The 15,649-nt window shown below is 44.0% G+C and overlaps 1 protein-coding gene across 2 annotated transcripts in view; it reads right to left on the bottom strand.

Annotated features, from left to right (window-relative positions):
* xirp2a (xin actin binding repeat containing 2a) overlaps nt 1–6,344 on the bottom strand; it is a 39,747-nt gene extending 33,403 nt beyond the window's left edge. For both annotated transcript variants that reach the window (XM_031851985.1, XM_031851986.1), the window contains exon 1: nt 5,943–6,344. In XM_031851985.1, coding sequence (XP_031707845.1) covers nt 5,943–6,155 — 213 coding nt within the window. In that variant the 5' untranslated portion in view covers nt 6,156–6,344. The remainder of the gene's footprint in view (nt 1–5,942) is intronic.
* Nucleotides 6,345–15,649: the final 9,305 nt, after the last annotated feature.

Below are 15,649 nucleotides of genomic sequence, written 5' to 3'. Positions count from 1 at the left end.
AGAAGGCTGTGGGAAAAGAGCCAATTCAGAAAAGGGTTAAAAAATAAATTTAAAAAAGCGCCGGTGTCGGTGAAGTGGGGCCTGATGAAGCCCATCATTACTGAAACATGAATATAATTTGTTAATCAGACTCTGGCCTGCTTTACCTGCTAAAATATGACCCGGCTTTCCATTTGGATTCTCTCTCTCTCTCTCTCTCTCTTTCTCAACTCCCCGGCTGATTCACCCTGAATCTCCATCGCTCCCTATTGTTGAAGAAAATCATCATATAACTTAGGATTGAACTAAACACATTTGGATTCACAAGAAAACAGTTTATATAACAGTTAAGTGAACACATTCTGGCTCATAAATACATTCTTAGGAAGTGATGAGGGAGCGCCAGACAAATTGTAATAAATCTCTCCAATTCGTACCAAGACATTTCCCGTACATGGATTGTGTGTTCTGCCAAAAGGTTGTCTTGGAACAAACGAGGACCTGAGAGCATGACATAATGAAGAGACCAGATGTGCTTTGTTTTTGGTTCAACGGACTGGTTTGATTGGTGGAAAGTAACTGAATTAAGGGGGATGAATCTTGACTATAAAAGTGATCTGTGAAAAGTAATACATTTGGATTTGTTCGGATTTGCTAAACTCGTTGATGTTGGCGTGTATGCATTAAAACACTTCCCGCTGGTTGCAACTTCAGTCCGCCGTCTCTTCTCGTCATTTTGCCACAACACTATCCATCTTCATCTTCATCGCTCACTTGCCTTCCCATCCACTCTGCCAGTCCCCTCTTTTACAATATGGCCCTACGCTCACTGAATGTAAATCACATTTCAGCCTCTTTCATCAGGCCCCGGCCTCTCTTAACGCTCGGTGAGCGATGCCAACATCACCAGCTACTACTATTAATACACGACGACTCTGAAGTGGCTCGGGATCCAGCTCCGTTTTCAGCCTCTCCAAATATACACCGAAACCATGAAACCTGACATACGGCATGCCTCGTTGATATTCTGGGGATTTAGGTCTATAACTGTTTAAATGCGTAACGCGAGACCGAAATTTCTCATAGCTTTTGGATGGATGGCCACCGAATGGAATGCAGGTTACTAGAGGATGAAGCCTAGCGACTTCGGTAATCCCCTCATAAGGTTGAGGTTTGGGGGTTTTAGGTGAACTGTTGAATGGATTGACATTAAATCTGGGCTTTAGTCCAGAGGGTCTAATTTTCTTATGATCCCCAGCAGAGCTGCAGAAATGACTTGATTAGTTGTCACCTATTAAATTCATCGCCAACTATTTTGATAATTATTGAATGGGTGCGAGTGCGAGTTTCTTTCCTCCTCCAGTAAACTGAATATCGCTGAGTTTTGGACAAAACAAGATATTTGAGGACGTCATCTTGGCCTTCTGGCAAACACTAATTGATCTATGAAATGTCAGAAAATGATGAAAAATGTCAAACAACTAATTGATTCAGAGAAAAAAATGAGTTGTTGGTTGCAGCTCTGATTCCCAGGGCTACCAATTACAAGGAAAATAGAGACGGTGTGCAATTATTACTTACAATTAATGAATTCCAATTATTTGCTACGATAACCTATATTTCATTTGTCTACAGGCAAGCATTCAATATACATGAAAAATCATGTTTCCAATAAAACATTAATCATGGATGAATATTAACCAATACTAATTCAACTTGGACTGTTTTTCCCATACAAAAAACACAAAAACTTCCCAGGAAATTATTTAGAAATCAAAAATAAAGCTTTAAAAACCAACGCATCAAATGTGGACTTCTTCTGGAGTTCAATGACGAGACAAAAATTGTAATGATTTTTTTTCCCCGTTCGATTTACAAAACCCTCCAATAAGACCCAGAAGCTTTCGTTTGCGTCACCCATCTACCAATGCTAACATCGATGCTAACACGCTAACAGACGTCGGCAGTGTTTGTGCGGCACCTGTAACGGCTGATGAGACAACCGGGGCCAGTTTCTATTGCGTCAACAATGCAGAGAAACTGACTATTTAATGTGCCGAGTTGTTAGCCGACGGTGAACAAAGCGCTCCCAGGGAAGCACTTTCTAGAATATTTGCAAAGAGGAAAGGCCTTGTTAAACTGTGACCTCATCGGAGGAAAACAGCCAAACACATTTGCATTGGGAACGTTTTTCTGAAGAGTGCTTCCTCTTCTTTTCTTTTTCGCCATTGGCAGCGGTGAATGGCAGCGGTGGCGTGGCGCTGCCTTCGCATTGACATAGCCGCCGTGGTAAATGATTGAAAAAGCAGGCCTTGAGGTCTTTGGCTAATTGTCGAGCACATATGCTCTTGCTGGGCTGTGGGTGTCAAAGTACGCTAGAGAAAAGATAATCCGAGCCTCGCAACACTCTGTACGGAAAAAGGCCCGCAGATATGCATTCATTACCCGGCTATGTGAATGGATTAGCATACGGAGGAGTGCATATGCACATGCTTCCACTATACCTCTGGGGGAAATAAAGGGCTGTGTATTGACAGCACTACAGAGCAGACTTGTGCGTACGTTTTAATTTGTAAAATCTATCAACGAAAAGCAAACACCGGGTAGTTATACCGGAGCCAAATGAAGCGGGGAGCTTCAGAGCCGCGTCCGGTGGACCACGTAACGACTGTTCTCGGCGCCAAGGCGCCGGGCAACAAGTCATCATCACACAACAGACTAGCAATGTGTCGCCCGCGCGGCTCCGCTGCCAGCTCCATTAAAAGATTTGAATCTGGGAAAGTGAGACGAAAAGAGATGCCTGGTAAAAAGTTAATGGAATTTTTACGAGCTCAATGGACTTGATGAGGACGCCGGTGTCCTCATCAAGTCTGGATCAATTTCTCGCAGGCACATTACGGCTTTTAGTTTATTTAATGTTTAATGATGTGCGTTTAGGGACGGTGGTGGATATTGACTGATTGGTTTGTTTGTATTTTGGGGGAAATGGTTCACGATTAACCGCAAGGTCGTGTCATTCTCATCTTTAAACATATCACACATTTAAGTGGGATTTTTTTTTTTTTTTAACATGGCAACGTGACAAAATTCACACCCTTTGCTCAAAAAACTGAAGGAAGGTGACTTTAAAAAAAAAAAGCTATAAAAACCAACGACATAAAAAGCTTAATCCGTTGCTTCATTTGATGTCTTTTAACCTGACAAAAAGGATTCGCGAGAGCATTTTATGGAAAGCTCTACAGAGGAAATAGGGTTACAAAGACGGTTCCCCTTCAGTCCACTGAGACAGACACATGGAAAAACACCAGAGTGAGTTAGTGACAGTGACGATGCAAGTTGTGAAAATAAACCAAGGCAACATTCCAGACCTCTAGTGCCACTGTGTCTGAATTTATGCAGACGCCTCAGCACATGAGTGCTCCACCCAAATAAGTTCCCCTCTCCCTACTTAACCATGTTATCCTGTTAGCAAGGTGTGACCGGCTTTACCGCAGAGTATGAAATCCTTTTAAAGTACCAAACGCGTCAGAATTAGATATTCCGCCAATTATGCAAACCTCGATAATCCGACTGCCTCAGACACAAGAGAAGAGCCGCTTTGAGGCACCTTCAGGCATCAGAAGTCAACTCCAATTACCAGCAGGTGATTAGTCATTGTCTCACTCTGATAGACACCTGATGAAGAGCACAGCGTTGATCCTCCTCCTCAAAGGCTTTGCTTTGAAAGAGGCTGTTTTCAACACCGTCGGTCTCACAGGTGCTACACTGCCACCCGCTGGCCAACAGCGACCATCACAAACATTTAGGTTACATAACTAATAATGCACCCCGTGACATTTGAATGAGCTCGTCAGGATAATGGAAAGCTTTCTAAAGTGCAACATTCTTGAAGTGTGGCCTATTTGTGTGCACGTGTGCGTGTTTCTGAGAACCCCCCCCTCCTCCCCTGGCATGATATGACACTGTATCACCTCATCTGTCTCATGCATGTGCAGCACTGTGTGTGCACGGCCATGACCAGAAGGTCAGACAGATGTTGTAAACACAAGCCAGTGTCCCTCGAGGACCGGGCCCCGCGACACGCAAGCGGAGAAGAAGAACAAAAACACCACGCTCTTTGCACCGGAGATAAACCGTTGCATCACGACACATCTGCGCTCGGACTGTCCTCTCTGCCCCGCAGAGGATCTTTTTTATTTTTTGTGGCCACAGCTGAGCGGCCACCAGGGAATCCATCAGTCATTGTTATGGCTGTGCTGTCCAAAGGACGGGAAGAAAAATACAGCGCATCATCAAATATTAAGCTCAGCCTTACAGACGAGTTAGAGACAAGGTCGTGTTTTATAACCAGCCGGCTGCAGAGCTCTGGTCCTCATCTGGGAGTCTGGGAACGCTGCCCGAGCGCTCCATTAACACTGACCACAGGCTCTTAGATGGGAACATACAAGCACTCATGATACAATGCCAAGATGCTGCATGTGTTCCAATAACAGCATGTGACAGGCTGGCATTTGGACCAGCTGGACAGCTTGATATGTATCCATAAAATAATATAAATATATGATGTTCCCTCCCCTGGGTAAAACCAGAGGAGTCAAGCTGGAAGCTCGAAGAAACTAAAAGCACTCGCAGCCAGCCCAGCTATGTCAACACCGCAAGGAGAAGCTCTGACAACACACACACACACACACAGAGACTTCATTCTCACCTCAGGTCCACATTACTCCACTATATCTTCACACAGATAATAGCTGTTTGCTGCTCTATTAATGTTCTCAATGTCGCATATTGCTCCTTTAAAGAAAGAGAGACTGATAACACTGAAGCGCAGTGACATTTTCTTTGTCAAAAGGCTGATAAAAGTCTCCTAATGGTCAACGAGATACTGGAATGTGAAACAGCCATAATAAAACCAAAGTGGAGGTCTTATCTCTCGGGACTGTTATGGCTCATACCGCAGCAGACCAAACACACTGATGGCAGAAATAAGGTTTGCCTTCACGGCTGGACTGCAGCACAAAAGGAAACCTTGAAAGATGCCATCTTTGTCCGACTTTAGTGATGTGGATCATTAAGCGCAGTCATCTGCAAAGTGCTCCTCCGGAGCCAGATGTGGTGTCTGTAGTCTCTGGCCTGACGGAGAAGCTTCGCGCTGCTTCCAGCAGCAGCCGACATGCCAATTACAGGGCTATTTTTAAAATCCTGCTTCACCACAAAGCCCCCCCGAAAAATAGGTCTTAAATAACAGGGTGTCGAATATCAGCAGTCCAGAGGCACTGCACAGATGCAGGCGGTGTATATCTGTGCCACCAGTGGCACACACAACCACATTCCCCATAATGCATCGGCTGTTGCAGATTTCGGATACGACGAAGCGAGAGGTTTCTCTGCACCACCACTGAGCTCCTGGTCCTTGGAGCGTTTCGAGGGGTTCAATTTGATGTCGGACCACATCAGGAGCACAAAGTAGGTCAGCTGGGCCCTTTTTCCTTCTCTCGTTAGACATTTTGGTAAATGGGAGGTTCTCTCATAATGACCCGCTTCACTTCCAACAGACTTAGATTTTCCTCTCAGACAAGCCAGCTGAGATGGAAAAACAAAGCAGGAGAGAGAAGAGAAGGCCGCCCTCCTCTCTGGCAAAGAGACGCATGCTGGAAGCGGGGGTTTTTTTCAGCAGAGTCAACAAAATGACGGAAAAAACCCAAATTACCAGCGAGTGAATCATATCGAAGCAAATGCAAAGATAAGCAACGTCCTGTTGTGTCTTTCCAATTGTATCAACTGTAGGGTCAACCAATATGGTCCTGCACATTCATTACATAAAGAAGAAAGGTACAGCTTACAACAGTGAAATCCATGTCGTGTACAGTTTCACCACTCAGAAACTACATCTGTTTTTCCCCCGAGGCATGAAAAAAATGTATTTTATAACAAAATAAAAAGCGCAGTGTCAGTTTACTTACCGTGTTGGCCACAGCAGGCTTCTCAAACATCCTCTTCAGGTTATCCAGTGGGATGTCAAACCTCTCAATCCTCTTAGCAGCCTGCAGGTCCTCTCTGAGCACCGGATCGTCTGGTGTCTCTACCTGCGGCCCGGAGGGACGACGGGAAACCAAGCCCGAGGTCCCCGACACTGCTCTCGCCACCTCCTCTCCATTTCCTGATTGAATTTCCATTGTTGTAGGGAAACCGTATATATCTCCCCCCCCCCCTTCACCCCACCTCCAGCCTTTTCCCCTTCAGGCTGGTGCTCGGAGAGGAAGTCTATTGTGCGAGGTGATTCGGAAAGGGGGCCGAGGAAGCGAGGGAGAGACAGAGGGAGTTGTGAGAGGGTGAGGAATGGAGATGGAGATGCAGGAGCTGCTCCTCTGGAGGCTTCTCTGGGTTGTGCAGGCACGCCGAGTGGCTGGAGGAAAAGAGGAGGAGAAAAGAAAAGTTCACAGGGAAAGTTTTCCTCTTCTCTCCGCTGCCCTGTAATCACTCGTGCATACACAGCTGCCGGTGTAAAACTCACATGTGGGCTCGGAAAAAGCAAATTGAGATAGGAGTTGTAAGAGCAGGCCAAGAGGAGTGACGGCAAAGGAGAGGAGGTGTCTGCCAGAGGAAAGAGGAGAGAGGGAGATGTTTTACTGATACTGTGAGGTTAAGCTTCATACTTTGTTCTCTCTATAAGCTCTAAGGCAGGCTTGTATTTGACTTTACACTCCTCCATACAACTGAAAAACACTGTACTTTTCACTATAATTATTGGTAACGTTACAGATTACGATTTTACGCACAAAATACATGTTCACGAATGACATCCGATGCATTATTATACGTTAAACCACCAAACGGGATATGAAGCGGTTGAAATAAAGTCGACCTTAACCGACTGACGTGACCTGTTGGGTGTTTGGAGTTGCTTAAAAGGCATCTTTTAACAGAGTGAGCAATGGAACTAATTAAGTGTTACTGCTAATTGGTTAAGCAATGCAATGACTTTTAAAGGAGTAATATGTGATGAGTCAGAGATTAGAGTGAAGTACTTTGGCCCAACACTGCATGTAAAAAATGAAATATTCCTCATTCGGTGTAATAACGGTGCTTTATGGTAATTTCTGTATTTGGTCACAGTCACTGAATGTGTAAGCTGCGTTTGTGGTCGAAGGGGAGGATTACCACTTTAAGTCCTTTCTACATATTGGCTTTTAATAAGGTCAAAAGAAAAGAAAGAATGATCCTGAGGAAAATAAATGCAATTATCTTTCATACACTTGGACTGTGGGATCCCCAAAAAGTGATCAAGCAAAGCCAGCATGGACAAAACAAAAGGATTAAAAGCTGACAATAATGAAATCTGCTTTACCGTTCGACCAACTGGTCATAAATGAACATCTGCAGGCTTTCAGGAAACAGATTAACAGCTCTTTGCCTCACCCATCCTCCCTTTAACACCCGGTCTAGGGCGGGGATAGGAAAGCTCATTATTCCTGAACAAATCAAGGAAGGCCCATAACCGCCAACCCCGCTGGCACCCATGATGGCGGATGTATTGACGCTTCCTAGGGAGTGTTTTCCTGCACGCTCGCCTGGCAAGAACAAGGTAATTAACAGGTTAACTCGGCTTCCTCTGTGACTCACACTCCACCTCCTCTCATCCTGTCGTGTTTAAAGAGAGATTCTCACTACATTGGAGGAAATAGAGCTTTGTTAGCTGCGGTAAAGATGTTCCCCGCCCTGTTGTATTAGCCGAGGGGAAAAAAAGAGAGGGCAGGGGTCAAACGATGGAGCGGGGAGTGAGAGGGGCTGCCGGCGGAAGCCATGAGAGATTGACAGCTTGGTTACAGGATCGGGTGGAGACAAAGACGCGCAGAGCGTCAGTCAGAGCCACGGTAGAAACATCGATCCAGAGGGAGAGAGAGAAAGTCTTAATGAATGAACGGTCATGATACATGCATCCGATAGTGGATAGTGGACACTGGAGGACACAGCGTCACTCCAATTATACCAGTGCAGATACATTATTCAGAGAGGACCAAAGGTATGTGTGTCACTTTCAGCTGGATCCAGTGTCCATGGAGGCCACTCAGTTTACAGCACTTACTGGTATACACAAGGACAAAAAAAACAATATACATTTAGAATTATGATTTTCTTTCCAATGTTAGTAAATGCATAGTCAAAGCAGACACGCCGTGTTGTTTTTAAGAGCGGGGCCTGAGTGGAATTCAATGTGAGCACAAACGTAATGCCCCCCGACACACAGCTCCACAGCAGATTACCTTTCATCCAACAAGACAATATTTGTGCCCTAGTGGGGCTTCAGAGTGACTATCTGGTGAAGATCCACCAGGGTAACAAACACCGTCTGCTCCCATTAAATAAAACATTTTGCAGGTTCCGTGTTGGCTCCCATGTTGCATTCCTGGTCCAAGGACTCCAGACTAGTTTATTTAGAGGACAGACTGAAGTATGATCCCTTGGATAAGATAAGAAGATGGAAGTAACAATTCTTATTTTATTTTGTCTACACTGTCAGAAAGAAGTGCACACAGATGGCAAATGTCCCAGTGAGCCATTACAAGCTACCGTCACTAAATAACTCCACTTAACACAGTTAAACGTGGGATCTACTTACAGAGACAAAGCTCCTTGTGGTTCCCAAGAAAAAGTCTGGAAAATATAATAAAAAATAAAAATCACATTTCAACGTCCTGATGTAAGAAGTGCTGGAAAATCTGTAGCAGCCCACCGCACATTATTCATACGCTCAGATTCCAACACTCCTTTTCAGCCAAATATGACATGTAGTCCTTTGGAAGTCGTATAATTACATTATTATACTCTTCAAGAAGTTGCCCATTTTGAGCAATAAACCATAACTTTCATGAAAACTACACGAAACAATGTCTATATGTGAATGTAGCTAACTCTAGCTAAGTTGCTGTGCACTGAGCAATGCTGCCGACTCTGAATTCTCCTGTACAGTATTAGCAATATCTCTGTGATTGTGCCGCAGGAGTAAACCTGTGTGCCGCTGCAGGCCCTTTTCACAGCAGCCATTTTGACAACGTCACAGGAGGGCAAACACAGGTGGAACTAATTAAGGGAGGTGCCATTCTATTTAGTGCATCACAGCCTTCCCAGTGTGCCACAGCGTGCACACAGCAGGCCCTGGCACACCTAAATGGAACAAGACCATAATTATTGTTATTAATTAAAACCTGTATTAACCCAATGACAGCACCCCGTCATTGTTAAACAAGTATTTTATAGTCTCTTTGTTAGTATTTTAATGGTTAATGATTTCCTTTGTTGGGTTCTTACACTATTTGTTTTGTCTTTACCCTGATGCTGCAGTGACCTTACGTTTCAGCAGGGATCAGTAACGTGTCTCGTTATCATCTCATCTTAAATGAAATATCTCCCCACAGACACTCTTACAAGGTTTACTGTGAGGAGCTACAATTTGCTTTATTGGCGTAATCATTTATCCTCAGCCCACCTCCTCTACTTCAACCTCACACGCTCATTTCCTTCATTTACCAGAATGCCTTTCAACAGCTCTCAGAGACATGATGTACACATGATGATACTCACTTTAGACACACTGAGACCCAGCAGTCAGCGGGGATCAGATGACAGCTACACGACTCCAGTCACTGGTTTTACTTCCTATACCTCGCCCTCATTGGAACACAACAGGTCACCTGAGACGGAGGATAGTCAGTCTGGTCTACATTGCACGCACAGGTGTCTTTTAAGGTGCAGCCGTGGTAAAGACACGCAAATATAATGTTTCATTCTGTGTTAAAAGCTGGAGCTAATCCCTTAATTGTCAATGTGTGAGTTCATCTTATACTAAGGAACCACTTAATGCTCAAGTTTGTGGGACTTCTCTCTACTGTGAGAAAGATCAAAACAACAAATCAGTGAATTCCAGGAAAAGCCCTGAGAGTGTGTTACAGTGCAGCGATTCGGAACCCAGAGAAGGATTAAATCTTCATGCCTTCGGGATGGAAGGCGAGAGTGGAAGCTGTGAGATCATCCCGGGTCGGGTAGTTGGCTTGTTTGACTTGGGGCTTCGCCTCCGGTGTTCTTTAAACAGAGCAGACAGACGGGGATGCCATCTGCTCCCCTGACCGGTTCGCAGCACCACCTCCTCCTCCCTCGTCTGAGTCGGAAAAAATGACTGTCTCAACTTCTTCACATTCATCGCAGCTGGCTGCAGCAGTATACCCTCTGGTTTAAAAGGGGGGGGCAATGAAACATGGTCAAAGATGGAGCTGTTGTGTGTTGGAAAGCTAGGTGCTCGGTTGAGAAATTAGAGGCTTGCACGGGTCTTTGACACCGCGTTCACACTCTTGGAAAAATCTCATTTACCGTGGTTTTGTGGAGAAAATAACCCATTCAATCTAGCAACAAAGTCCAGTATAAATAGGCTTTTTTTGGATTTTCTTGGTTTCCCAAACAAGGTTTTGGCACCTTTGGGGGTCTCTGTATTGGCTCTTGTTGGTCTCAAGCAATGAAGTAAATTCTTCTTCCATTAAAGGTTTTACTGCCCCATTTCCACATAAATTGTGCATAGTAAAGGTAATATTTAATATTTAAATACTATTATATGTGGCTGTTCGGGCATTAATGTAGATGTGACAGTGTTCACACAGCTATCTGTAAGGCCCTCTGCTTCTATTCCGCCATTGAATACCTGTAGTCTGCTGTCAATGCCAAGTCTGCCATCTGGTGTTCACTACCCGGAAACACAGCGTGGAATTATAAAAGTAAAGGTGATGTCATTCTCTCAGGATGTTCCATTGAAGCTGGTTTGTGAATAAAACAGCAGGTTTCTGTGCAATTATTAAGACATTTCTGAAATCAGACGCTATGAGGGCTTTAGAGTCGGACACTTTTATTCAATCCAGGGACCGCGGTTCTGTTTATTTATCTTTCAGCCGCATTGGATCTGTTCTTTTCAAGTGTCCCAATAATCCATGACAGTAGGATGGTGAGCCAGAATGTACCAGGACCTGAAACTGAAGCAGCTAAATCATATTTAGTCGTCATTAAACGTAATATTTACGCCTGTGCTTTTCTGCTGCGTGTCGAAATCCTAGAAATGAACTACACCAAAACCTCCAAGCTAATAAATGTTGCATGTATGCTTACAAACATCCTCCTTTGTAAAGCTTTGTCTGGTTTTACATCCAAAGTGTTCCCCAAGTGATGCCAACTAGAGGACAAGGAATCCTTCATGTGTTAATTACAGCAGAATGGACCAACATGAGTGGAAACATGCGTGGCACAACGTCTCAGCGAGGGATACAGGTGGGAAAATACACTCGCCAAGCAAGTAATCTGCTTTATGTACTTGGAAGAGTAAATGGATTTTCGCAGATTTTCTTTTCAAATAAAGCGACGTTTATGACTCCCAAGAAGAAACGCGTTGGCAGCAACTTCTACCTCTCGCTGCCATCATTCTTGTGAGGACTGCGCGGCGTGTTAGGCATCAGAGAAATCTTTATTTTCCATGTTGAGTCTTGTATCTATACTTTTAAGTATGTTATGCCGGCTGTAAACAAATGGCTGTTTTTGGTCAAAATGGAAATACCTGCAGCAGAAATGATGTCATTCAGACCATGTATTTGTTCCCCTGAGGTAAAGAAACTCCCTCGACCCATCCCTTTGTCTCTCTCACACACTCACACACACTCACGGGTCTGTGGGTCACGGAGCAGCTAGACGGCTGAGCCATTTATCTGGGTCCCTGGGGAAACAATTACACCCCACCAGGCTGCAGAACTGGACAGGGGCTGGGAATTAACGATGGGCTCATGACTCAAGCTGAGGCGGAAACTTACAGTGAAAGGATGACGTCGCTGACCAAGAGCCCCGCTGGTTGTTGACACCATGGTGAATTACATTAATTGCTCCCAGGATCACTTCATTCCAGTTCTCTTGCAAAACAATACGCGTGGTATTCCAGCAGTAAAATTATTTATATATATATATATTCAGACACCACAGCTACTTGCTACTAGAGCTATTCAATTAAAGAACACATTTAGGCTACAAAACAAGGCGTATGAACATACATATCACACCACAGGGCCCTCGTGTCCAACTGTATATTCATTTTCTATCGACGACACTTTGTGGCATGTGTGTAAAACTAATTATGAATTATAAAACTGCCTTCTGCAGTATAGCCTTTACTCCACTGTATCTTTACAGCACATACAGCTTTTTTACAGCCGAATTTCCGTTCACTAACGCTAACCTGAACCCATAACGTCATAACTGGTATGATATTAAACTGCGACGCTTCTTCCTGTGATGCACTTTGCAATATTCATGAGATCCAACACAGCCGTCTCCTCTTTCTCCTCCCCGATTCTTCTGCGTTACTCTTTTCAATGCTTTGCTTATGAAGGCTGCGATACGCGTAAATAATAAAATAATTGGTCAACCATAACAAGTTCTGTCGGCTGACCATTTCAACAGAACTGCATCGCTAGGCAACAGCTTGGGTCCATGTTTACTTCCTTTCAGCCAATGTCGTTCACACACACACACACACACACACACACACACACACACACACACACACTGCAACAAGGAAATAAACTGGGACACATTTGGAGTGTGAAATAGTCGACAGTAATAATAATAAAAGTCCAAACTGATGTGAAATTGTGTGGTTTAAGCACATGATACTTTTCTGATAACGCCTCTGTACTGCAGGAATACATCATGTAACATTATAAGAAAGTTGTCACGCAGCAGATGTCTAAACTGTAAACTGTAAAGTTAAACAGTCTGTAAACACTGTCAACTCATTCACAGGCTACAAATGACACACTTGTACACACACAAGTTAGATACGGCGATTACTCCGTCTGTTTAGGTCTTTTATCCTGCACACACAAAGCACAGGAACAATAGTGTGTTCAGGTCATTATTTACGACAGGACACTGTGTGTGGAGATGTGGAGTCTTAACAATCCACAGTCACATGTACAGATGGTTTGCAGTGTCCTCTAACAACCTTAAGAGCTGCATCAGCACCCACTTTGAAAGGGTGTTAATAGGAGAGAATAGCCATCAGCGGGGTTATTTACACGTTCTTTCATCTCTAAATAATGAGGACATTTGATGTGTCCTATAATAAATATAATGGCGTGGTCGAGACATAACCACGCGCCTGATAGACGGTGATTCAGACCCATTGTTCAAATTTCCCATGTGCGCCGTGTTCTCCCTCGCTCTGTGAAAAAGCAGACCTCTTCCAGCTTTCCCCCTCATGCTTCAGCGTTAGAAGCTGCCACATCCCAGCCCCCACCTCCCCACAACCCCTCTAGCTGCCGCCTCCTCCTCCTCATCATCCCCCCCCACACACTCTCCCTCCCTCTCGTGGCCCGTTGCCATGGAAGCTGATTGGAAGGATCAGTCTGTCTCTCCAGCACATTGCCACTCCATCCTTGCCAGGAGAAAACAAGGCAATTCAGAGCAAAGCACCCCCCCCCCCCCCCCCCCCCCAAAAAAAAAAGCCCTTCCCGAACAGCAAGTGAAGGTCAGCTATTAGTTATTGACAATAACGATAAAACACACACAAATACCAAATTATTCAGTTTTCGTCATAGAGCTTTTTTTTCTTTTTGTGCAGTAACTTTTCGTTTCACTTCCTAATTTCTCAGTTTTCAACACCGCTGACTTCTAAAACCCCTAAAACCCCTAAAACCCCTGTAGTCATGTGTTGTATTGACATTTACCAAACACTTGATTCATGTGGTGGTGTTGACTTTGCCCTCATGGTCAAGGGCACTTTGCTCCACGCTCCAGTGGCTTTCACCCCGGCAGCTTCGGTACTTTTTAATTACCATTTCACTCATAAATGAAGCTCCTCCCTGCAGACAGACAGACAGACAGACAGAGAGATGTGTTTCAGACTCTTCTCTGATTAGCACAATAGGCCATAACAACTAGGTTTCTTATGAATATTTGTGTTGACTCCCATAAATGCAGCCATTACCAGAGCAGTGCGGTGTGATTTTAGTAGGTCACAAAGCCGGAAAACTAATTGAAGAACTCAGTCCGTGTTGTTTCCCCACTTCCTCTGTGCTGCGATCGAAAAGGAAAAAAGAAAATGTCTTCCTGACAGATGATTCACTTTAACGCACACACACACTCTGTGTGTGTGTGCGTGCGCACTAGACGATACACAAACTCAAGGCTAAGGCTCTCGGTAGCTTTATTTCTGATATTTTTCAGCCGAGCTCAACTATAATGGTTAGATGGAACATTCAGGGTCTAGCTATTGCTATAGCAACAATGTTTAGGGGCTCGTGGGTGGGGGTGGGGCGGTTGATCGCAGAATTTTGAACAACATTTATATTCAGAGTAATCTTCCAAAGCTCTATGTATAAAATAACAAGTGTTCCAGTTGTATAGTGACTGATTTAGATCTGGGTTTATTCGCATTAGGAGCAGTGGGCACTGCTGAACACCCATGTGCTTTTTTTTATGTAACCCCGTGTTTAACGCCACATTGCTATGAATTGTGGGTAAGTCCCTCAGGCAAAGTCTGCAGGAATGCGGACTTACGGAAAAGTGTCCGTAAAGGACTCAAAATGTCCGACAGTGGGACATCTATGCACCCCAACGTCCTCCGTCCTCCCACAGACTTTGATTAGACTTATTTGTGATGCGTCAAAAACTAATTTAATCCGGAAGAAACATTTCTTAGTAGAGCTGAGGCTGACCGGAACGTCATCCGTTTGTAAATCGAGTTAATTGACTGATCGATGGGTTAATGACGCTGCTGTTAAAGAACTCACAGCGCTCGTGTCGGCTGAATCTCTGTTGAACACAGTGTACACAGACACTTTGCAGTTGCACGTGTGCGTCTTTGAGCTGTGCATGTACGAACAGAGGCAGTGAGTCATCACGCATGGGCAACAAAATCTGCTTTTTCTCATTTTAGTCAATTGCACCTCTCATGCTGCCCCCCCCCAAAAAAAAGCTTAGGATTCAAACAGTTAGCATTCGGGTGGCAAATTGTGTTTTTTAATTGACGTCTGTCTGCATGCATGTCTGACCGGTTTGTCCCCACATGTGTGCCGTGTATGAAATGTCACACACCACCCACCAGCTTCACAACCATACAATCCTTGTAAAAATATCCATTCTGATGAAGTGACATGTTGGTAATCCGTTAAGAATGAAAATAAAGCTAACGTTAGCAGAGTAGCACAAAAAGTGCCATCTCATCGTTTGACTCTTGTAGAATTAATGGCGTTTGGTGAGGTTCAGCACATCTTAAATCATTTAAATCACGTGGGGGAAATTGTAAATTAATTTATTAAATTGATTTCAATGTCAATGTTTTCGTATACATAGTATATATTATGTATCATAGATGTACTGACAGACACCTAGGCAACACAACTATTGATTTAACTTGAGACAACAAAATGACTGATTTAGGTTTAGGTAAGGAAACTACTTGGTTTTTATCTTTCCATCCCTGCGATCAATTTAAATTTCAAATTAGCTTTTTGGAAACTAAAAGAAAAAAACGATATCCCCCTCAGATGATTATGTTGTAACTGTGGGAAATATTGCTTATATATTTGTGTCAATAATTCTACTGTGGACAAGAGGTGTTTCACACAGCAGAATCCACACTTTT

The sequence above is a fragment of the Anarrhichthys ocellatus genome, unplaced genomic scaffold (genome assembly GCF_004355925.1).
Source record: "Anarrhichthys ocellatus isolate YVR2014 unplaced genomic scaffold, GSC_Weel_1.0 scaffold12, whole genome shotgun sequence".
Lineage (NCBI taxonomy): Eukaryota > Metazoa > Chordata > Actinopteri > Perciformes > Anarhichadidae > Anarrhichthys > Anarrhichthys ocellatus.
This window is presented reverse-complemented; position numbering and strand designations above follow the sequence as displayed.